The 23,812-nt window shown below is 39.4% G+C and overlaps 1 protein-coding gene across 2 annotated transcripts in view; it reads right to left on the bottom strand.

Annotated features, from left to right (window-relative positions):
* Positions 1-4,161: 4,161 nt before the first annotated feature.
* DIAPH3 (diaphanous related formin 3) overlaps positions 4,162-23,812 on the bottom strand; it is a 472,570-nt gene continuing 452,919 nt past the window's right edge. For both annotated transcript variants that reach the window (XM_058670671.1, XM_004577440.3), the window contains one exon: positions 4,162-4,911. In XM_058670671.1, coding sequence (XP_058526654.1) covers positions 4,649-4,911 — 263 coding nt within the window. In that variant the 3' untranslated portion in view covers positions 4,162-4,648. The remainder of the gene's footprint in view (positions 4,912-23,812) is intronic.

The raw sequence follows: 23,812 nt of genomic DNA, 5'->3' as shown, positions 1-23,812 counted from the left end.
AGAAATTAAAACTAGCAAAACCGTCTTGTGTATTTAAAAAAAAAAAATTAAATTTCAAATAAGTCTACATTAATGTAGATCTGTAGGAACATGGAAAATGTTGGCAATGCTAATTGGGGTTTTGAAGAATTTTTTGCTCCAGTGGTTGGAGTTTGAAAACAGATAGCAAAGGAGAAAATATTTTATCATTTAAGGTTTCCTGAAAGAAATGAAGATCCTTTTAGCTTCTCGGGGATGACTAATGGGAGGCTATTGTTGATAAAAATTTGACACTCAATTATAACTAATTGAACAGGAGACAGAGCCATCTCTGTAGTGAAACCCTAATTAGAGGACACAGCTGATCTTTCTTGTTTCACTGCAGGTTCCATCCCCCGTCTTGTTTTAATGTTTCCCTTATAGCCACTTTAACACGCAGGAATGTGTTTAGGAATAATGAACTTTTATGGATTAAGGTTCTGTTATTATCATGTTATGGGGAGACTTGGATTCCATTCTGAAAGACCATCCAGAGTCTGTGATCTTTTGGCAATGCTATGTGTTTTCCTAAACAGTAGCTCTTAGAACTAAATGGTTGAACAATTTGGCCCTGGGATGTATTTTAAGAACACTCATGCCTGGCAAGGGCATGTAATAGCTACCATTTAACAATTCACCAGACAAAAATGAGTATCGGGTTACTGCCAGCTACAATCCCTGGATCTCAAATTTTTAATAATTAATGTGAGAGAAAATGAAAATGAATGCCACTTTTGTGGTTTTCAATCAAATTAGGTCCTAATATGGAAACTGCTATTATTCTCCAAACGTCTTCTGATCTGTTCTGTACAAAAGTTTGCCACAAAATGAATCATTAATTGGGCTGCTATTCTACAGTGTTTATGTATAGAGTTTCATTAATAAGATAAAATGTTGCAGAAATGCATATTACATCCTAAACAATGTAGCTTCTGACTAGTGAACTCAGATTTGTGTTGGATTATATTTTAAAATAAATGATCCCGGAAATAATCTCTTATGGCTAAAAATTAGCATTTCAAAGTCATTAGTTACTCCTGTGTTTGAATAGGTATATGAAAGTTTGAGTAACTTGGTATGAATTACTGCATTTTTTACATTTACCAGAAAACTTTGATATGAATCACTATAATTTCTCCCTGCTCATCTAAACAACTGAGCAGTGTTGATATGTTGTTCAAATATCCAAATGTGTTAAAAATGGACAAACAAGCATACATAATGAGATTTTTCTTGCATTACTTTAAATATTTGGGAAAATTGGTGAGTAGTTGGTCTTTGTTTTTGGACAATTCAGTGATCACTCAGCTGCATGCAAGTTCTGGTCAAGAACTCTGATGTGAGAACAGAAAAGATAATCTCTGGAATTTGCCACTGGCTTGGGTGGAGCATCCTTGTCAAGGGCATTGAGCTGTATCAGATGGTTTCAAGTTGACTACTCACTTGCTATGTAAACTGGGGGTTCTCCAGGGAAAGAGAAATAACAGGATGTAGATGGATATCTAGACAGACAAAGATGGCAGCGGTGGAAACATAGGCAGGCAGGATATAGATGTAGATAGATTTATAGAAGAGGTTTATTATGAGGCACTGGTTCAGGTGACCTGAAGGCTGAAAAATCCCACCATCTTCCTCCTGTAACTTGCAGGCCCCCAATGGCTGGTGGTGTGGCTGTAGGTCAAGCTGAAAGACTTAGCCAGTTGTGTAAGTCTGGAGGTCCAAAAGCCATCAAGGCTGATGGCTATCCTGGCTAAAGCAGAGACAAAAATTGCCTTCCTCCATTTGCTTTTTCTTTATTATCTGGTCCCTTAACAGACTGCGTGATGGCCACTGCATTAGGCAGAGTGATCGCAGTTGACTGTTTCAAATATTCATATCCAGAAACACTTGCAGATAACATCCTGAAATACCATTGTACCAGCTACCTGGGGCATCCTTTATCCTGTTCAAGCTGACATGTAAAATAAGCCTTCAGAGCTGCTAATCCTCATGAACAAACTTTTTCATTTATGCCTCACTGTCTGATCTCAAAGGTCACCGCTGTAGCTTTCATCTGCAGTTGGCTAAATGAATATCGGTAATTTTAAAACTGATTATACCCATAGTTCATTGCTGAAGGGGTGTGTAACAAAATGAAAGGACTTCCAAAAGATGGCAGAAAAATGGAAGTAAAAGGATGTTTCCATGATATGAGCTTTTCAAATGATCCTGCTCCCCTGAAAATCTCCAACAGAAAACGATCTGTTCCTAACAGTTGTTCTGAGAGTTCTTCCCCACGGTCAAGGTCCTTTGAGTCAGGCTTGCTCTGAAGCAACTGCTGTCATTCAGGGTGAATGCTGGTTGGGGCTTGGGGAGGCCAGCACTGCTGGTGCTGTGCTAGCCTCAGGCTCACAGTGCTCTTGCTTGAAGGATGTCCTTCAGCTCTGCTCTGTGCCAGACTGGCCTGCAATCCTCGGCCTCTGGGAGTGGATGTCATCCTCACTTGTCTTTACTTGCCAGGCTGCTTCTCCCCCGTGGCTGCTCTCTGGCCCCAAGTTTCCAGAGTGTTTAGCAGCCGCTTGATGTGTTCAAACTATCTGCATCACCTTATGTGTTGTGCCTGAGAAGTCAGTCCAGGTCTTGGTAAAATTATGTTAAAAAAATTTTTAAGAATTAAAAAGTTGGAAATCTTTCTTTAAACTTCTGAGAAAAGAAACCCTGCCTTGGTGTTAGGGTCTGTTAATATGTGTAAATGTCCTTCAGTGGTCTGTATATTTGCAAATCTGATTTGACAAAAAAAAGGAATTGCAATCCCCTGGCAAAATATATATATTTCAGTAATGCATATGGGAACAAATTTAAAGTTTTATTTTTATTTGAAAGATGTTATAGAGAAAAGGAGGGCTAGTTTAGATCAGCCTGAGCTGAGCTGTTCCGGAGCCAGGAGCCTCTTCTGGGTCTCCCACATGGGTGGAGGGTTCCAAAGCCATGGACCATTCTCTGCTTCTATCTCAGGGCATAAACAGGGATCTAGGTGAGAACTGGAGCTGGGACATGAACTGGCACCCTATGGGATGCTGGCACTCCAGTGCTGGGCCCCAGGAACAAAGTTATTTCTGCCTTACCCATAGGTAGCACTTGTTCCCCAATGTCCACAAAACAGGTCTGGTTCAAAGTTCTAATTAATGAACTTAAGTTGAGAGTTAAAAGGAGGTGGCAACTTAAATAAGGAGAGAAAAAGCAGTTTAGTGTCGTATGTATATGTGTATATATACACATATACATATATACACATACATACACACAATATATACATATATACAACACATATACACACATACATTTTATATATATATATATATATATATATATATATATATATAAAATACATAATCTGTTCTGGTTTACTCCCCCAGATGACTGCAATGGCCAAGTGGAAGCCAGGAGCTTCATCTACGTCTCCCGTTGGTGCAAAGGCCCAAGTAGTTGGGACATCTTCTGTGGGTTTTCCAGACACATTAGAAGGGAGGTAGACCAGGAAGTGGAGCAGGAAGAACTCAAATGAGAACCTATATGGGATTCTCACTTTGCCATTGGTAGCTTAACTGGCTAAACCATCCCAAATAAATACTTTTCAATGCATTATTTATTATATGTAAAAAGGCAAAATCAGTACTTAGACTCAACTATTTGGCATAGTCTGTAGCTTACCCACAGGACTTATTAGCTAAAAAAAAAAAAAACAAAACTTTTTTTAGTGCAAATAGAAAGTTTATTTTCTTAGCTATGGAATTAGCAGAGGAATGATGCAGAAATGAGGTAAAATTGTAACAGTTGCAAATAAAAGTTTCCCTTGAAATATTTATTCAAATTGGTGTTAAAGGTACTGATTGTCAGAAGTTACAGTTCTATAGAAACTAAAATATTTGTTACTTGGACAGTTGCAACATGGTAATCTTATTCTAGCATCATAATTATAGGGGAAAAGTGAGTTTTGGCAGCACTGTAGTATCATATATAACCATCTCTTCTAAAAGCATGCATTTCTGCAAAGACAGTACATACATACTGAATGAACTATTTTTAGAAATGTACTCAACATTTATAGTCCCCCCACCATGTCAACTTAAGCTCGTTATCATCACTGTTGAATTCATATTATCAGTCATTTCCAAATAGCTCTGATATATTCAATTGTATGTTTTTTAAAGCAATGTATGGCTGGATAAATAATATACAGAGGATATATGTGGATATGTAAAGACTTAAGGTTGATGATTTGACATTCATTAATATTGAAATAGTACAGCAAAAGTTACGGTGACTTAAATAGATTTTAAGGACACATTGCTGAACACATGGCCACCTACCTGCTCTCTACAGCAATATGTATAATTAACACCAAATATAGAACAGATGGATTCCAGGAGAGACACAGAAAAAGCATTAAAGCCCACTGCAGTCTTGAATGAGCCCAAACCTCAAATATACAGAAAAAAAGCATTGCAATCATGTATTTAGCTTTACTCTTCTAGCATATATCATAATTTAAAACTATATAAATTCACTTATATAAAAGCATTTTTTCAAGTGTTTCAGCTTACAGCATGGCTTTATACTTGGTTTAATCATTTTTTTTTACCAGTTTAATTTATAAAGCTCGTAATCTTGCCAGCAGGGCTTCAACTTCGGGAACTGACTCGTTTTTAGAAACAGAGCCAAGAAGTTCCATTTCCTTTTTTCTGTTGCTTTCCACATTACAGGCTTCCTTCTTCTCAACTGTCTTGATCCTCCCTGTAGACGTATGAGTGTCTGGATTATAATTAAGCTCCTTGGCGGCTGGAGTCCTTGTGGAGTTGCAATTGATATTGTAGTGTGAACGTGACCCTTCTGTCAACTGCACTTTCTGATTTTCTATGGTAAGGAAGAAAAGTAGAAAACTTATCATTGTAATAATCAAGGCCTGTACACATGATAAAACAAATTCAAAATAGTCTCAATAAACAAGCCCTTTTAGATAGATTAAATTTAAAACTAACCAATAAAGTAGTGAAAGACAGAGGTTAAGAACTGAAGCGTTCATTCCACTGGTGCCAATGTTTCTCTCTCCTCCTCCTTTTACACCTGAAATGCTGATTCCTGGGTTAGGGTTAGAGGTTGGTCCTATGTTCAGGTCGCTGCTCAACACCACTGAAATGGAGGGACTCCCCCTGTTCATCCACCCCAAAACAACCTTCTCCCTTCTCATTTTTCTGTATCTTGCAAAACCAGACACACCATACATTTGCGTAATTTTCTATTGCTTCGCATGTGTGCTTTGCAAGAGCAGGTTGCAGTAGTTCCTACCCACAGATTCATCCATTCCCTTGATGCCTGCAACAGTTGCAGCTGGGCTGAAGAGAAACGGGTAAGCAGGAGTGCAGCAAGGGGCTGCTGTGTGGGTGGCAGGAGTCCAAATCCTTAGGGCATCACTACTGCCTCCCTAGGTCTTCACTGACGGGGTTGGAGTCATGAGCCACAGCTGGATATCTAACTCGGGGACTCTGACACACTTGCCAGTTTCTTAACCAGCAGGAGAAATGCTGGCTCTGGGACATTAAATATTGTTTCAGTTTGGGGACCTGGAACAGCCCTGGTGCAAATAAGTGACTGGATAAACATGCATAGGCTAAAGAAACTATTTTCACATATTGTGACTCAAGAGAAACACTTAGCTTGAATAATACAAGGGTATTTCAGAAAGGTCAAAGAAATTGGTGTTAAGTTTATTTTTAGGGGGAAAGAAACCCTTGAAATACATGCATATGTGGACTTTTCAGACTTCAATGGGAATGAATATAATAAAACTATGATTAATAGCTTTAAACATTTTTGCACAATAAACTTAATTCCTTTTTCCCAAACTTTCTGAAGTACTTTCATAATTCTTTTTTGAACAAAAGGAGGAAGAAAGTTTCTAATAAGAATTTTAAAAGTCAATTAAAAATAATGAATTTGGGAAACTGTTAAAAGAGCTTTGCAAATCAGAAGTATCCCCTAATTCAGGTATTATGAATATATGCCCACCTACATGTATAGTATACATGTAATGTATGTAAACACATTTTATTGGTAAATGATGGCAATTCTGACTTTCTAAAGCTGTGAGGAGAGAGTTGTGATGGCTAATGATGAAATGACTGGCTGACTTACCTAAGAGACTTGGACTTAAGTGACGATTATAATGTACAACCTTATGGATGATCTCTCTTATAGATCTCAAACTTCTTTGAAAACAGACATGTTCAATATTCATCTAACCTTGAACAGGGTTTGAAAATAGCTTCAGCAAACCTGACATTTAAAGTTTTTTGGTTATTCGCTGAGAGATGTTCCATTATCCCAACAGTAATGACTTTGGAGCACAAGCAGTCACTCATGACAATGTGTTTTATGTGAGTGCTGAAAATTCCAACTGAAAACAGCTTGTACATTAAAAGGTGGCTGGTGAAGATATTTACTGCACTGTCATTTCCTGACCAGGAGCTTCCTGTGATGGATGAGTATTTTACACCGTTTCTTGGACAATCTCTACAAATTTTTACAAGTATGATCACCTTTTAGCTGTTGGAAGAAAATAGACTTTTCTTATCAGGTGGGCAATTGTTACTTAAAAATCAAGATCTGATAAGACTAGTGGTTTTTTTCTACAGTTTATGTGCTGTAGCTTATTATATACATATTACTTGTGTAAAAAAGTACTGTTGTGAACTTAGTAGTCCTACACTTCCTATGACAACATGCATTATTTCCTAGAACACAGCCTCTTGCCCCAAAGACTGTTGAAAACTGCATCTATAGTTAAGCAGAGATTTTTAGTCACCTTCCTGCTTCCTCCTCTAAATCCTATAGTTATTTATTATTTGGCTTCATTTAAGCTACTCATCCTGAGAGCAGCAAGAAACCAGTTTGTTCTGCTAGTGGGCATGTCTACTTAAATGTTTGATGGCAGAAGAGAGACTAACAGGATTAAAATAATGGCCCTAGAATCTGAAATACACATAGAGGTACGTTAAAAAGTTTGTGGGAAAACCTGAATTGAAAGATAAGTTTATTGGGGGCCTGTGTTGTGGTGTGGCAAAAAGTAAGAATGCTGGTTCAGTAGTCTCACTGCTCCATTTCTGATCCAGCTCCCTGCTGATGTGCCTGAGGAAGCAGAAGATGGCCCAAGTTCTTGGGATATAGCACCCATGTGGGAGACCTGGAAGTAGCTCTGGACTCTGGGCTTCCCCATGCCATACCCCAAAATCATTGCAGACATTTGTGGGGTGAACCAGCAGATGAAATATCTCTCCCTTTCTAACTCTTTCAATGCACAATCTCTTTATATTTATCTGTTAATTTTTTGGAGTTTCCTCAAATATTTCTGTAACTTTTATGAATATACTTTAAAAATTGACAGGTTGAGTTAGAAAGCCAGAGAGAAGCAAATTTTCCATCCGTTGGCCCATTCCTCAAATGGCTGCCATGGCTGGGGCTTGTCCAGGAGCTATGAACTCCATTTGTGTCTCCCACATGGGTGCCAGGATTCCAGGCACTTAATCATTCTTCGCTGTTTCCCCAGGTGATTAAGCAGGAAACTGGAGTATCCGGAATTCAAACATTCCAGTGCTCTGCAGTTTACCCACTGTGTCACAATGCCACCCCCTTTATCAAGCCCAATTCCATATGTGGCAAAATGAAAAAGCACATGGGATTTTATGGTAAACCTCAGGTGAAATCTAAACTCTGCTATTGGGTTTTAACAGGTTACATAACCTCTCTAAGTGTCTGGTTTTAATAGCCAGCTGCAAGAAGCGTTGTGAGGAGTAAAGCAACATCTGTGACAGTTACTTACAGATAACCTTCCTTTCTCTTTGAAAGATACTTCCCATACATATCTCCAAGGTATCAGGCTTTTTCATAGACACTGGTCTGTCTGTACCAACAAGGTCAAAATGCTATCATCTGAATAGCTTGGATTCATATAGCACCTTTTATAAAAGTATTTTAAAAGTTTCCACCCTCATAGACTGAGAAATGAAAAAAGCAAAAGGAATTCAAGCAACTTGCTGAGACTTGGTCAGTGACTAAAGCCAAATACCATCTCTTGGTGCTGAGGCTCTTTAAGACATTCAAAACGCTTCTTGCCGAAGAAAAGTGCTAAACAATTCAAGGCTAAGTTTCATAATAATGATGTCCTGTACTTAAACTTACAAATGCTTTTTGGCATACTGTGTTCTCATAATAACTTTATAAAGCAGAGAGTTTGGCTATATTAACTACTTTACTACAGGATGTCCAAGAAAAGAGACAGCTCCTCTTTGTACTGTCTCAGGACTAAGAACTTCAAGCACAGATCTGATCTTGCTACAATTCTCTTACAGGCAACTATCTCATACCTTCTTTGTCTACATGTGTTCAACGGGTCCTCCCTCCGTTCATTCAAAGAAGCAAATTAATGAGAATTCCACAAGCACCAACTACCTCAGCATATTCTTCACCTGCTGTACGTACCACACACACACACACACACACACACCCCTCTTCCACTTTACTAGGACTGGTCAGCTTTGTAGACTTGATGTTGAAGACAAATCCTCACGACACGGACATCCCTTGGGAAGCCTCCTTTTTATCCTGGTTGCAGTTTCCCTGCTTGATGTGATCAGTCACTCATTACAATATGTTGGTTGTATAGAAGAAAAACAAAACCTCCACTCATCTCTACCTCCTGCTTCAGCAACTACTTCAACTCTAGGGCTTGAACATCTTGAAAGAACTGCCCACACCTATTTTCTCAATGTTTCTCTTTTCACTTTTCTCTGGAGTCCACTACAGTAATGCTTATCTGTTAACTCTTCTGAAACAGTTCTTGTCAAGGTTACTAACAGACTGCTTTCTGCGAAAAATTAAGGATCATATATCCATATGGGCAACTTAGAACACTTTCATTCCATCTGTACCAGATCTGAGCATGAAATCCTCAGCAGTCCGAGTTTCTCCTTTACTCCTTGATTGCTGAATTTCCTTGGAAGCTAAGGTAAACAATAATAGATGGGCCTAGGCAAGCAAGAACATTGCCACCCTTTCCAGAAAACTCAAGAGTAGCTGTGTGCTTGCTATAGGGATCAAAGGATAAGAGAAAAGCTCAGGTGATATTTAGCTCCTCTGAGATTTCATGTGAAGAATGTTTCATTGGAATGAAAAGGAAAGAGCCATTCTTGAGATCACTGAATACTTCTTTGAAGACTAGCTCTGCTAGAAATTCCTAGGTAATAATGCTTGTGTTTATCTTTCAGGTCTTCACAGTTCTCAGGCACAGACAAGGATTACAAGGTAGGGGAGGCTCCCAAGTTGGATGGTTTATTTCATTTAGAAATCTTATAATGTTGTTGTAATGTCAGGTGTCATTACTAGTATTTTTGCTTAATACTTATGAAGAACTAAATTCCATGCAAGAACGCAAGACCTTGCCCTTAGGTTCTACACGGCTGACTTCTCCACAGTACAGGGGATGACAGAGCCCTGGGAGTCAGAGAGGGTGCTGTATGGAAATTGCAAGGCTTAGGTAAATTGCAATTTGAAGCAGATGGGCTAATTCTTTTCGTATGAAATTAGTTACTGGATAAAACATATTTACACAGAGCTCAAGGAAAGGTAAGGTTCCGGTATCAATAGAGGGCGATTTTACTTTTATGAATTCAAATCTTTACCAATACTTTGCCAAGATCAGCAAAATTATACTTCAACACAACAAATGGCTAAATACTAAAATGAAGTAGGCATGAGACAGCTGAATGGTACCTTATAGCCATTTTAAGGTATATAGCAGCCGGTCCTGAATATAAACTAAAATTGAAATGTCAATGAGCTAATCATAGGTTGTGGTTAAGAACTTGCTTTTTTTTTTTTTTTTTAACATACTGGTTACTTAAAACCATGTCAATTCCATAATGTTGCAAATTGCTGTAGATGCTATATTGGGACTCTTAATTGACTGGGATGATATTCTACCAGCTCTAACTTCGGACCAGAAATGGTCTCCCCAAGAAACTGTTCAACCCATCTGGACAATAAGTAGCTGGACTCTATTTTTGCAAGGAAAGAATCTTGATTGAATTTGAACTGTAATACTGCATCAAGGTGGAGGAATCCACCAGGGGAGAGGGGCGTGGGGAGGGGTGGGGGGATTCCCAGAGCCTATGAAACTGTCACATAATGCAAAATAATTAATAAAAGAAAAAAAATTAAAAAAAACAAAAAATGCAACCTAAAAATATTAAGGTAAGTTAGATGAATGTTTACTTTTTCTAAAGTTTGTGAGTCAAAGCCTCAGGTATTTTCTTTTCTCACCTAAAACGTTTTAATGGTTATTCTGTATCTGTTAGAATATATTCTGTATCAGACTATTGGTGATTGTGGTACCAGTCGGCAAAGAATCAGCTTCTGTTCTCAGTATATTCAACCCATAAGGGAATCCAATCCACGCATCTTGTGTGTATTGGTTGCTGTGGAAATACATGTTAAGAATCGAATAAAATTGAACAGAAAGTTGAAAATTGTTGGAAAGGGAAAAAGTTCTTAAACACAAGGAATTCCCTGGACTTAAAAATGAGAACAAAGGCTCTGAACTCTATGCAGGGTCCCATGTCACTTTGGCAGAGTAAAGATCTGGATGACAAAGATCAAATGAACTCCAACCATTGCCATGGTTCCTTGAATAACATAAAGGACACAAGAAACCAGGAACGTTACCGACAAAAAAGGAAAATAAATAGATGCAAGTTGGTATCCTTGGCACCTAAATAAGAAAATATCCCAACAATGAGCTAAGAAGCCAAGGATAAGACCTTGGTTGAAGACCTCTGGGGGAACCTTCTCTACTGCAGGAAATGTCAGTTATGGTTCCGGAAGAGATATTGGTCTTTAAGTCAGTATTAATCTCCCAGCACACTGTGGTTCTAATGGGCACCAGCTTCTTAGAAGTGCCAATTCTCAGGTTAAATATTAAACTGAGCTGCTGCCTTTTGTGGTCAATTGTGCTCTGACAGGAAGGAGGAAGTAGAACATTGGTGTCCGAAATTGAGTGCATCTGCTCAGTCTTCTTGAAATTTGGATTCTTACATATCTTTATCTTTTTGCTTATAAGCATTATTTTGACCTACGAAGTAGCTGTTTCATTTCACCCTGGCAAAGGCATAACATTGGTGAGCCCAAAAAAACACCCCTATAAATATAATTTTTAAACTACTACTGGGTCTACATGATAGTAAAGTGTGTGACAAATATATGTTTTTAATCTATACAATAACTGAATAACTACCAGCAACTCGTATCCCTGTGGCTTTCTTTACTATGATTTACTGATGCTATAAATAATTGTCTTGCCTTGGTTTCATTTTCGTATTTTATCTTATATACTAAAAATGATAAAGAGAGCAAAAGGACATTTTGCATATAGTTAAAATCTTCTAGGAGTGCCAGAAACCTTATTGAAATCAGTTCGGAAAAACAATAGCAACCAAATTAATTTTCTCCCCCATTCAAGCAAAATAGACAAAGCAAATGATATTAAAAAAAATTGTATGTGAAAACAGGAATTAATTGACAAGTAAACTAGAACTTGAATCGCAGAGACTCACATGAATACTTCCAATCACCTTTTTCAACAGCACTGTGTGTTAAATAAAAGTCAACATAGCACCACTGCTTGCAGTTCCCTATGCTCTACTTTCCTAACTGAGACTGGAGCAGGAAGAAAACTTACAGTGATATAGGCACTTGAACATAGCAGGGCCAAGTCCAGTCTGTTAGGCTTTAAAGAAAATGGTAAGGAAAACCCTTGCAGACAACTGCTTATTTGTCCGACTGGCAATATGCTGGACCCTACTTCCCAACTCCTGGCAATCCTAATTTGGCACTCATCCATATCTCTTGAAATTGCTCCTTCTAAAATCACCAAAGGCTTCAGTGATCCTAAAGTCAATAAAAGTTTCTCATGCTTTATTTTCTCTTATATTTACAACATTTTTAATTGTTTATAAGACTTTGGCTGGCACTTCTCCCAGGAAGATCCTGGGTGGTAGCTGTAAACTCTTGACATCTTGTTACTTATGGTGGATCCCTTAGACTGAGAGCTCGACACAGTAACCTGATAGTTTATGGTAACTGAGTGACTCATGGGTTGGGTCTTTCTGGTAATGAATGACACAGGGTGGAGGGAAGGTACAGTTAGCCAAGTCAGAACAGTCACGTGATTAGAGTTAGGCCAGTCTCTAAGGAGGAGAGTTGAGCTGAAGTTTGAGTCCACTCACATGGCCAATGCTTCAATCAGAACTTAGTAATGTGGCCTCTATATAAATGCTGGACTCTGAAGCCAGGTAACCTTCCTGGCGGCACTACAGCTGTCCGTTAGTATCCCTGAAGGACCCATTCCAAGACCCGCCTTGACACAAAAGTTAGATATTCACATCTGTTCTGTGAAATGGTATATTACTTGCATACATGCACATCCTTCCGTATACTTTAGAATCTATATATAATACAAATGTGATATAAATAGCTGTTATGCTGTATTGTTTCAGAAATGAGAAGAAAAAATCTCTGCTCAGTTCCATACAGACATAATTTTTTTTCTCAAATGTTTTCAATCCAAGTCTGATTGGATCAGTGGATGCAAAACCCTTGTATATGGAAGACTATACTCCATGTATTTATTGTCACACATCGATGTGCTGGGAGGGTGATATGTCCCTGAAGACAATAAAACCTTCATGCCTCTCTTCCTGTGCTGGTTCTGATTATGTCCTTTTGCAATAATAGAGCCGTAATAGTAAGTATTGTGCTTTCTTGAATTCTGTAATTCTATCACATTACTGAAAATGAGGACATAGCAGGAACCATTGAATTTGTAGCCAGCTGGTGAGACGTGAGTGGTATCTAGGGGACTCCAAACTTGTAGCTGGTGTCCACAGTGAGAACAGCCTTTTGTAAAAGACTGTGACCTGAGAGAATCTGTTCTACTCCCTAAGCGGTAACAAAACCCACTGTAGCCTATTATTCATAACTTTGAATATGATTATATAATCAATGCTAATATAATGACATTACCATTACATGTGGTCTTTCTATAGTTTGTAAGCGCTTTCTACACACATTCATTCCTCTGATTCTTACAAGATTCCTGTGAGAGGTGGTGCAGATCCATTTATGGGGTTTCACTAAGATGTGGAAGCAGGAGCCACAGCCAGAGGTTCCTAGTTAGGCCATGTCATGACAGACTGCATTTTCTTTTAAGCTACCTCTCGGGTCTGCTTTTCTGCCCCTTCCTCCTCTTCCCAACAGCTCCAGCATTGATAATTTTCTCTAAGGGGACAGCACATCTGCATTTCCAGCTCTGATAACAAAGATTCAAGGTCGTATCCACTGTGGCTTCCCTAAACTTTTCCACAGTAAAGCTCCACCATTTTCAAACCAAACTGTCATGTTCCAAACAGCGTCCTCTTTACACTAATATGCAACACCCAATAATGGCATGTGTTTACCAGCCTTGATATGTTATTCACAGTTGTCTTGGCCTATTATGTGCTATGGGCACTAGTCTGTGGCTTGGCAACTACTAGGTAAATGTTTCTGAATACATAATTGCCCACCAGCTAACAGATAGGCGATTCAGGGAAAAGAAGGTGGAAAAAAAAAACAGGGTATGGTCTGATGGTAAACTAATTAATGAATACTATGTGTCTGATAAACCCTTGATAGGCTATTTTAGAATGACCCTAAAAGATAGGTACTAACATTATAGACAAGGAAAGTGAGGCTTAGAGAGATGTTCATCAGCTGCCAAAGCCACACAGCCTGTTATTTGGCTCTAACAATTTCAGTCCAAATCTTCGGCCTCCATGATTACAAGGGCAGGAGGCCATGTGAAACACACTGTGAAATGGAATGACCATGTCATTGACCAAGATACAGGTCTGGGGGAGAGGCTGATGACTTGGTAGCTGTATTGAAAAGTAACCGGCTAAATAAATACTTCAGGAACAAAATACTGTTGTGAAGCCATTTCTAAGCTGTAGTTCTTAATGCTCTTTTAAATGTTTTCCTAAATCCTACTTCTGAATTGAACATTAGATGCTTTAAATGTTCACATGCTTCTCTGGATGGATAATGTCATTTCTTTTCAATCCATGGAATCATGCAACATAGAATCTGAAGAACCACTGGATATCTGGTAGAGCCATTTACCCAGTGCCTGACTTTGCACCTGCTCAGTAGCCTAAGTTTTAAGACCTATGGTGATAGCTGCACACCCTCATAAGGTAATACTATCTCCGCATTGGTCTGTTCTGGTAACTGTAAGCTCTACCTTCTATTTCGTTTTGTTCCCTTGAAATCTCAGTCCTTGGCCTTAAAGGTTTGTTCCCCATGAAGCCTGTATTAAGCACATCTAGTTCCTCATACACCATTCATTTTTTTTTTAAATTTTATTATTATTGGAAAGCCGGATATACAGAGGGGAGGAGAGACAGAGAGGAAGATCTTCCATCCGATGTTTCACTCCCCAAGTGACAGGCCGGTGCGCGCCAATCCAATGCCGGGGACAGGCTGCAACAGGCCGGTGCACACTGATCCAATGCCGGGAACCAGGAACCTCTTCCAGGTCTCCCATGCGGGTGCAGGGTCCCAAAGCTTTGGGCCGTCCTCGACTGCTTTTCCAGGCCACAAGCAGGGAGCTGGACGGGAAGTGGAGCTGCCGGGGTTAGAACCGGCGCCCATATGGGATCCCGGGGAGTTCTAGGCGAGGACCTTAGCCGCTAGACCATTCATTTTTAATAAGCTAAAATCTCTTCTCCAAGCAAACTGTTCCTTCAGAGATCATGAGTTTAATTAGGGTCTAGCCAATTCATTAATTTAATCAATAAGTGATTAGCCCTGAAATTTTTAGGATCCTGTTATTCCTATTAAGAGTATGCAAATAGGGCCTGGCACCATGGCCTAGCAGCTAGGGTCCTAGCCTTGAACATGCCGGGATCCCATTTGCGCTGGTTCTAGTCCCAGTGGCTCCACTTCCCATCCAGCTCCCTGATTGTGGCCTGGGAAAGCAGTCAGGGACAGCCCAAAGCCTTGGGACCCTGCACCCCTGTGGGAGACCTGGAGGAAGTTCCTGGCTCCTGGCTTCAGATCGGTGCAGCACCAGCCGTTGTGCTCACTTGGGGAGTGAATAATCGGATGGAGGATCTTGCTCTCTGTCTCTCCTCCTCTGTATATCTGACTTTGTAATAAAAAAAAATCTTTTTTTTAAAAGAGTATGCAAATAATATACATTTAATAGCTCAGACATTGAAAACTAAGGACAGCAGGATGTTTAGCACTATTAAACAAATGATCTGTTCAGAATTCTTTTGACTATGACCTTTAAAATATGTCCACATAAACAGTACTTGAAGTTAATTTTCAACAGATGACTAAGAATCTTCTTAAAAAAATTCGATTCTATTCATTATTTAATTTTTGGATATATTCAATGTTGCCATTTTATATTAAAATAATTTTTATATGACTGTATACATAGTAATTTCTTTCTCCCAATTACCAATAGGTATATGTGTATTAGCCATATAGAAACTAACAATATGTTTAAATAGTAGGAAAACTAACACTCATCTGCCATGATTTATAAGAACCTATGCTCCATAAGACAAGTACCTTTATCTTTCATTTGTCAGGCTATCATTATACTCACATCATAATGAGGGTCTGATCTCATTTTTTCAAAAACAGCTTTGGAAGCTATGAGGATCAAGATGGCTGAGCAGAGGGGATCTACATCTGCTGTGGCAAGAAGCATTTTATCACCCAAGACAGACTCATGTCTCCCACACAGCTAAAAATACTAAGTGGAGACTAGTGACATGTGGAAGTCGGACCAGGATTCAATTAACTGTGTGGTAATAAGCATAGGGTCACGCAGTGAAATACCCATTATGAGTGGGCCAGAGGGCTGATGATGGAAGATAGAAACAAGGATGGCACTGTAAGTGGTCTGTGGTGATAAAAGACCTCTCCGCAGCCTTCCACCTCTCTTTGTGAGGGAGGGGATAGCACCTCAAGTGGATACACAAACGGCGTGCTCTCTGAGCCTACACCCTGGTCCCAGATGTGGCAGGTGCCTCTTGGAAAGGTGAGCGCATCAAGCCAACAGTTAGAAGATGGCATCATTTTGCAGTGACACAAGAATTGCAGCTCAACTACATACCTCACATCCACCTCAGTCAGAAAAAGTGGTTACAACGTGAGAAATGCACTGCTAAAAGACCATCGGAGGGAAAGCTTTGATTAAAAATAGTTATGGTAACCACACACAACATGGAGACTCAGAAAAGCAGCAGCAAGACACAAACCATGCCCCTGTTGCTATAGCTCCAATCCTGGTGTCCTGGGCAGGAAAAGGGTTCTAAGGATAGAAATATTTGAGCTGAGGAGTCTGATGGAAGAACACTTCAGTACAGAAGCTATGAAAACTGCAGGTAGCATAGGAACTCACAAAAACAGCAGAAAAAGGAAAGTGTTATATTTGTTGCTGTCATCCATCTCATGTTCTCTAACTCCCCAGCCAAAGGACACTAGCTTGCTGGGAACAGGTAATCAGAAACTTACCAGTGCCACTGACTGGCAGCCAGTTCCATAGTTCTCCCTGCATTCAGGGCTGATGGGATCTGAACAACTGCTTTGCTCCAAACAAGTAACAAACTCTCCAAACCCTTGCCCCCAAAACATCAGGACTGAGCTGTTGCCAAGAAGCAGCTAACCTTTACCTCAAGTGGGAGCAGGCAGCCCTTTGCTTCCAGAAGTTCCCAGAGACAGCAGGGACAATTCCAGGGCAGAGAGCAGGCTCCTGTGAATCCTGCAGCCACAAGAGCTCTAGGCACCAGCCACAGGGCCACATTTGCTAGCTCTTGGCCCTCTAGAGACATTACCCTTACCTTGGGGCTAGTCACCAGGAGTGACCCATACATAATCACAGAGGACACATCTGAGGAAGCCCCTTCTAAAGCTCTTACTACAGGGTGCTGGGGCCAGAGTGCAACCCCATCATTACCCTTGTGTGGACCGAGGGCAGTCCCCTCTCTGCCCCGCAATTACAGGACCACTGCTGTTGCTGTGTCTGTCCTCTGGTGTGAATTGCACTCACCTGTGGAATTGGAAGGGCCTAGCCTGCATTTTTTTTTGGCAGTCCAGAACCCTCTGCATAACTGGCACTCGCCCTTTGAGAACTCAGCACAGACCCCCACTATATCCTGCAAGCCCCTGGACTATGACAATTGATATAATCTTCAGAGTCACTGTAAATACTCCCTAGAATTTTAAGAAACGTTCACCCGCCTTCCAGTGCTCTAGACCAGACTTGCCAGGTTGCAATCTTCAACATAACCTATAGTCACTTTGTGTACTGGGGCAAGGTCCCCTTTACATCTCCCAGAACTGGAGCTTGGGCTCTTGGTGCCACAAGCATCTGCGTTAGCCATGCCTCGAAGCCATGGGTGCTGCAAGTCCAACACTTGGCTGGCGGGACAAGGACGGCCATTCTATCCCACAGCATCAGAAAGTGAGATACAAGCTCTAGTGTGAAACTCACTCTGGACTTGAGCCAAACGCCTTTAGAAGCTCAAGTTCATGTCAAGGTAATACCCATATTTCCAAAAACTGCTTCATCTCCGACAACTGTGGTACTTCCTGGTACTGATTATCACCGAAGTTGTCACACCAAGGTTACAGTTCTGAGAATACCTAGAACCGAAATCAAGTCAACAACTCAAGTGACACACCACATTCCACGTAAACAATTATCCTTTGGGATGAAACCTGTTCCATAAAGAGGAAATACTATGCTAGATGTTCAGATGTCAATGCTAGAACAACATAAAGCATGGCATCTCCAAAGAACACAACAGCGCTCCAAAAATATCAGAGAAAAAATGGAAAGTAATAGTCCTAAGGAAACTCAAGGAGATACAACAGAATACAACAGGAAAATAATAGGTAGCATAAGTAAGAAATTCTATAAGAATACAGAAATCATTTAAAAAGTCAAAGTTTTAGAAACGAAAACTTTACTTAATGAAAAAAATACTACAATTGGGAGGTTTAATGGTGGAATAAACCAAGTGGAACAGAAGTTTTAATCTGGAAGACAATCTGTCTAAAATAACTCAGACAAAAATAGAAAAGCATTAAAAAGAATGAAGAAAGTCTATATGAAGTATGGGATACAATTAAATAAAAACTATTCACAGCTTAGAGATACCTAAAAGAAAAGAGAAGGAAAAAGGCATTTAAAAACCGACTGAATGAAAACCTTTTGAATGAAGCAACAGGTGAAAATTCCCGAAGTCTTAACACAGGTTTATCCAGATGCAGGGAGCTCAAGGACTCAACCCAAACTGACTTTCTTCAAATCTTACTGTAGTCAAATTGTCAAAACTTAAGGATAAGAGAATCCTAAAGATATTATGAAAACACATATTTCATAGGAAGAAAATCACACTATTAACAGGCACCAGAAATCATACAGGACAGAATGGGAAGATTTATTTAACATTTTGGAAGAAGAAATACTTCAAGAATATAATTATATCCAGCAAAGCTTTCCTGTAAGATTGAAGGATGAAGGAGAAATAATTTCCAAGACAAGCAAACACTAGAAGAATTCACCACTGGAACAGCCTTACTAGAAATCCTGAAAGGAATCCTAACAGAAGTAAATATTATAGGGCCCGGTGCGGTAGCCTTGTGGCTGAAGTCCTCACCTTGCACACGCCAGGATTCCATATGGGCACTGATTTGTGTCTCAACTGTATCACTTCCCATCCAGCTCCCTGCTTGTGGTCTGGGAAAGCAGTAGAGGATGGTCCAAAGCCTTGGGACCCTGTACCTTGTGGGAAACCTGGAAGAAGCTCCTGGCTCCCTTTGGGCTCCTGCCTTCAGATGGGCTCAACTCTGGCCATTGCAGCCATTGGGGAGTGAACCAGCAGATGGAAGATCTGTCTCTCCCCTCTCTATACATCTGCCTTGCCAATAAAAATAAATAAATCTTAAATATACATATACATATATATATATTAAAAAACGCATGATGTCTAAATTCACTGAGGGCAGATACAACCAGTCATCAAAGTGGCAGGAGTGGGGTGAGCATCCTCTCATCTTAGGGGCTATTAAAAGCAGTAGCTCATTAAAGAAAAAGAAAAAACAGACCTGATCTCCAGAAGCTCCCCCTGCATCTCCCAGCTCCCTGTGCTGGAATCGCCGTAAGTCCCAGCACCAGCCTTGTATGCTCTGTGAGAACCACCTGTGCCATCTGTGCCTTCCAGATCCAGGACGGTTGATGTTGATTTTACAATCTTTGGAGGAACTTGCACTCAGTCACTGTATCTGGAGGGCTCTGTCTGCATCACTGTTTCAGGAAGATGGTATCATGATCGCCCAACCCTGTTCCCATCCTGGGAGACGTGGGTAATGACCCCTCTGTATTCTGCAATATCAAACTTTAACAATCAGTACTAACTTTCTCAAATCCACTGGGATCTACCTTGAGGGGCCTCTCTAGATCCATACCAATCAGTGTAACATTTCCGGCATACCTGGAGTCATACTACAGGACTGGAGCAGGACTATCCTGCAGCAGTCATGGGCCCAGGGCTTTGGCTTCCACAAAGAAGGGACTATGACACCAGATGCACAGATGTCAATGTAAGGACACAGTAAGCACAAAGAAGCAAATATGACACCTCCACAGGAATATAACAGGTCTCCAGGAATGGATCTTGATCTGAAGGAAATCAACGAAATGTCAGAAATAGCATTCTAAATATGATTGTCAGGAAATTCAATGTAATGCTAGGGCGTGCAGCATAAAGAAATAAGCGATGTGAATCCAAAATTCACCAAGGAAACAGAAATCATTAAGAAGCAAATGGAAATTCTGGAGATGAAATCTTTACTGAATGAAATAAATAATGGATAAAATGGACAAAAACCAAGGCACCTGTTGCTGCCTACAAGAAACTTGCATCACAAGCAGCAGACAGACAGACTGAAAGTGGAAGGCTGGCAAAGGGGACACCAGGCAAATGAAAACCACGAACGAGCAGGACACTTCTACTCCTATCAGGTAAAACAGACTTTACATCCAAAATCGTAAAATGACACAAAGAAAAACATTACGTACGTACTGCTAAAAGGATCAATTCAGCAAGAAGATATGTCAGAAATATTTATGCAGCTAACACAAAACTATCCAGATATATACAGAATATCCTATTAGATCTCAAGGGTGAAATAGACTCCAATACAATCTTAGTGGGGGACTTTGACAGCCCACTGTCACCAATGGGCAGATCATCCAGACAATCAACAGATACAACAAAACGAACCATACTCTTGTGCAAGTAGATCTAAGAGGTATTTACAACACACTTTATCAAACAGCTATGGAATATCCTCTTCACATTAGCATAAGGAACATTTTGTAGGTTAGATAATATATTAGACCACACATCAAGACTCAGTAACCTTAAAGGACCACAAAGGAATAAAACTAGAAGCTAACACTAACAACAGAACATTTAACAAATACATAAAATTAAACAACACAATGAACTAAAGAAGTTAAAAGATTTGGTTTTGGCATAAATGAAAAAATGTTAGACCTCAAAACCTGTGGGATACAGCACAAGCAATATTAATAGGAACATTTTTAGCCTTAAGTCCTTACGTTAAAAAAGTAGAAAAGTCTCAAGTGAAATTTAATGATGCATCTTGAGGATTTAGTAAAAGACAAACCATACCTCATATTAGAAGAAGGCAAGAAAGAAAAAGAGCAGAAATAAATGAAACTTTTTTTAAAAAAGCATGTAGGATGAACAAAACAAATAGTTGTGTTTGAGAGAAGATATTCAACAGACAACTCTTTAGTTGGAATAAGAAAGAAAGAAAGGGAAAACTCAGAGATGAAAAAGGGGACTTTAAAACAAACACTAGTTAAATACAAAGGATTGTGAACAATTACATACTGGCAAATTTGAAAATGTTGAGGAAAAAATGAATACATTTCCAGATATGCATCACAAACAAGAGGAAATCAAAGGGGAGAAAATCTACTCAGACCCCTAACAAGCCAGAAGATTGTGACAGTAAATAAAGCTGTCTCATCAAGGAGAAGTCCCAGACCTGATGGCTTTACTGCTGAAACCCATAAAACCTTTAAAAGATAAAACAACTCCAACACTTTGCCAACTATCCCAGGTTAAACTCTTGAAGCTGAGTTGGAAGTGCAGTAGCCAGGGCTCAAACCAGCTACAAGCTTATCAGTTTTACTTAACCAAACATAAAATGTAATTTCAAAACATGAAATCAAAAGCTAAAGAAATCTTTGAAATTATTATGTTTTCGGGCCTGACGCTGTGGCCTAGCAGCTAAAGTCCTCGCCTAGAACTCCCCGGGATCCCATATGGGCGCCGGTTCTAACCCCGGCAGCTCCACTTCCCATCCAGCTCCCTGCTTGTGGCCTGGAAAAGCAGTCGAGGACGGCCCAAAGCTTTGGGACCCTGCACCCGTGTGGGAGACCTGGAAGAGGTTCCAGGTTCCCGGCTTTGGATCGGTGCAGAACCGGCGGCCGTTGTGCTCACTTTTGGAGTGAATCATCGGACGGAAGAGCTTCCTCTCTGTCTCTCCTCCTCTCTGTATATCTGACTTTGTAATAAAAATAAATAAATAAATAAATCTTTTTTTTTAAAAGAAATTATGTTTTCATACTAAGTCATCAAAATTACCTTTGCTCTTTGCACTTACAGCACATCTCAGCTGAGGCCAGATGTCCCTCAGGAGCTCCACAGTCATTCAGGACTACTGGCTACCACACTGCACAGCACAGCAGTTACAACACGGAGTTTCTAACAGTGCTATTACCCATAATGTTTTGCTAGTTGGATAGATCTTCACAGAATATTTTAATGATGAGCCCCCACAAAAATTAGATTCCATATTATTAGAACAGTAAACTAAAATGCATCTAGGAGTCACAACAAAAACTTTTCAGTTTAAAGTTCAAGTTTGAATAATCCATATCAGTAGAAATTAATACTGTTCACTTTGCTATTCTTACTAAAAATGCTCTACAAGTTGTAAGTCATTCTACAGAGATATGCAATTTGGCTACAGTGAAAGTTACTAAAATCAAGATAATAAGCCCCATTTCTATATGTAAACTAGGCTTTTTTTCCTGTGGCCAGGTTATACATTAATTATGACCAGTCATAGGGAAATAAACTGTATATATCCAGAAAACCTTAATATTGAGAGAAGTCTTCAAATAATGAAATTAGGTAAATAAATGTATTAATACAATATGCAAAATAATGCCACATTCTAATACTTAGCATTTTATTATGATCTTGTTTTTCTATAAAGAGAACATTTATACATTTCTAGGTAATTTGGATCTGTATGACTTTTTTTCAGTGGCAAAATAGACAATGGGCAAGGAGTGAAAAGTACTGATGACCTTGAATGCTAACACAGAGAGATCTGCTGTCGTGGTCTACACCATACGCATCTATCTAGACATCTAATCCTAGTTAGAGTCCTGTGTTTTCTTCATAGCTTTTAAATCATTTTAGTAAAATAGATGAAAATCAGAAGAGTATGTACTGAGTGTAACCCTCCTTTTCCTGCTGTTTTTCTTCTTTTTCCTTTTTTTCTGCTATTTTTCTCTTCTTACTGGAGCAGGACCTGCTTTGGGAGTGAGTTTCACAGAGTTCTCAATTTGGGGAGTTGATAGACTAGCCTCTTTTGATTGTTCTATTCATAGCATCTCAGCACTATCTCAGTCTCGATTGATGGTACCAAGCTTCATTATGAAATCTGAAACTATTCCCAAGATTTTAGTTTTATGTATTTCTACAAAAAATGAGTGCAAAAAAGAAATCTGGCATGAGTCAGACACTACCTTCAAGAAAGCAGCTCAGACTGGTACACTACTGCCTCCTACTGGCAGTTACAGGAAAGTGTCTAGAGAACCCTACTCCATTCTATTCAGATTTACACACCACTGGCTTTTTCCCTCCAAAGAATTAACTCCCTCCACAGGAACCTAAGAATAAATATTGATGTTTCTGACATTTTCTGAATTATTTTTCTGCTTAACTATTAGATTTATAACAAAAATCCAGGAAATACCTTGAGCATAAACCTTACTCCATTTCAAAAAGGAGATTGATTTTATTTACAGGAAACTCAAAAAACATTATTATTTTAAAATTCTATCATTAGATTATACCAATATCAAATTTTTCATTTTCACTTCTTTCTCTACAGAGCTTAACATTACATCTAAGGAAAAGGCAAGAGAAAAAAATTCATACTTTTAATATCTGTTAGCATCCATCTCCTTATTAGTAATTTTTATAAGAATGAGGTAATGGTATAGAAGGGGATATAACAATCTGGTAGACCTACAAGCTGGTGGGAGCACATGACAATTGTGGGTTTATAATATAAACCAGTTGTTTCTAGAACTAGCATATTTAGATAAATGGTTTGAGTGCTGGTTGTGGCCTCTTGTTCTCAAACTTCAATTTAACTTCTGGTGGTTTGGCAGAGTCAAAGAATATCGACCTTAATTTTAGAGGTGCAATTTTTGATCAGCAAGATGAGTCAGGCAGAGGACCTTTCAGAGCAGTCTACTCCCGTTTAATGAGGAAAACACTAAAGGGTATTGGCCAATGTCATCAGT

This window comes from Ochotona princeps, chromosome 12, assembly GCF_030435755.1.
Source record: "Ochotona princeps isolate mOchPri1 chromosome 12, mOchPri1.hap1, whole genome shotgun sequence".
Classification (NCBI taxonomy): domain Eukaryota; kingdom Metazoa; phylum Chordata; class Mammalia; order Lagomorpha; family Ochotonidae; genus Ochotona; species Ochotona princeps.
Note: the sequence above shows the minus strand (reverse complement) of the source record. Positions and strands in the feature narration are given on the sequence as shown.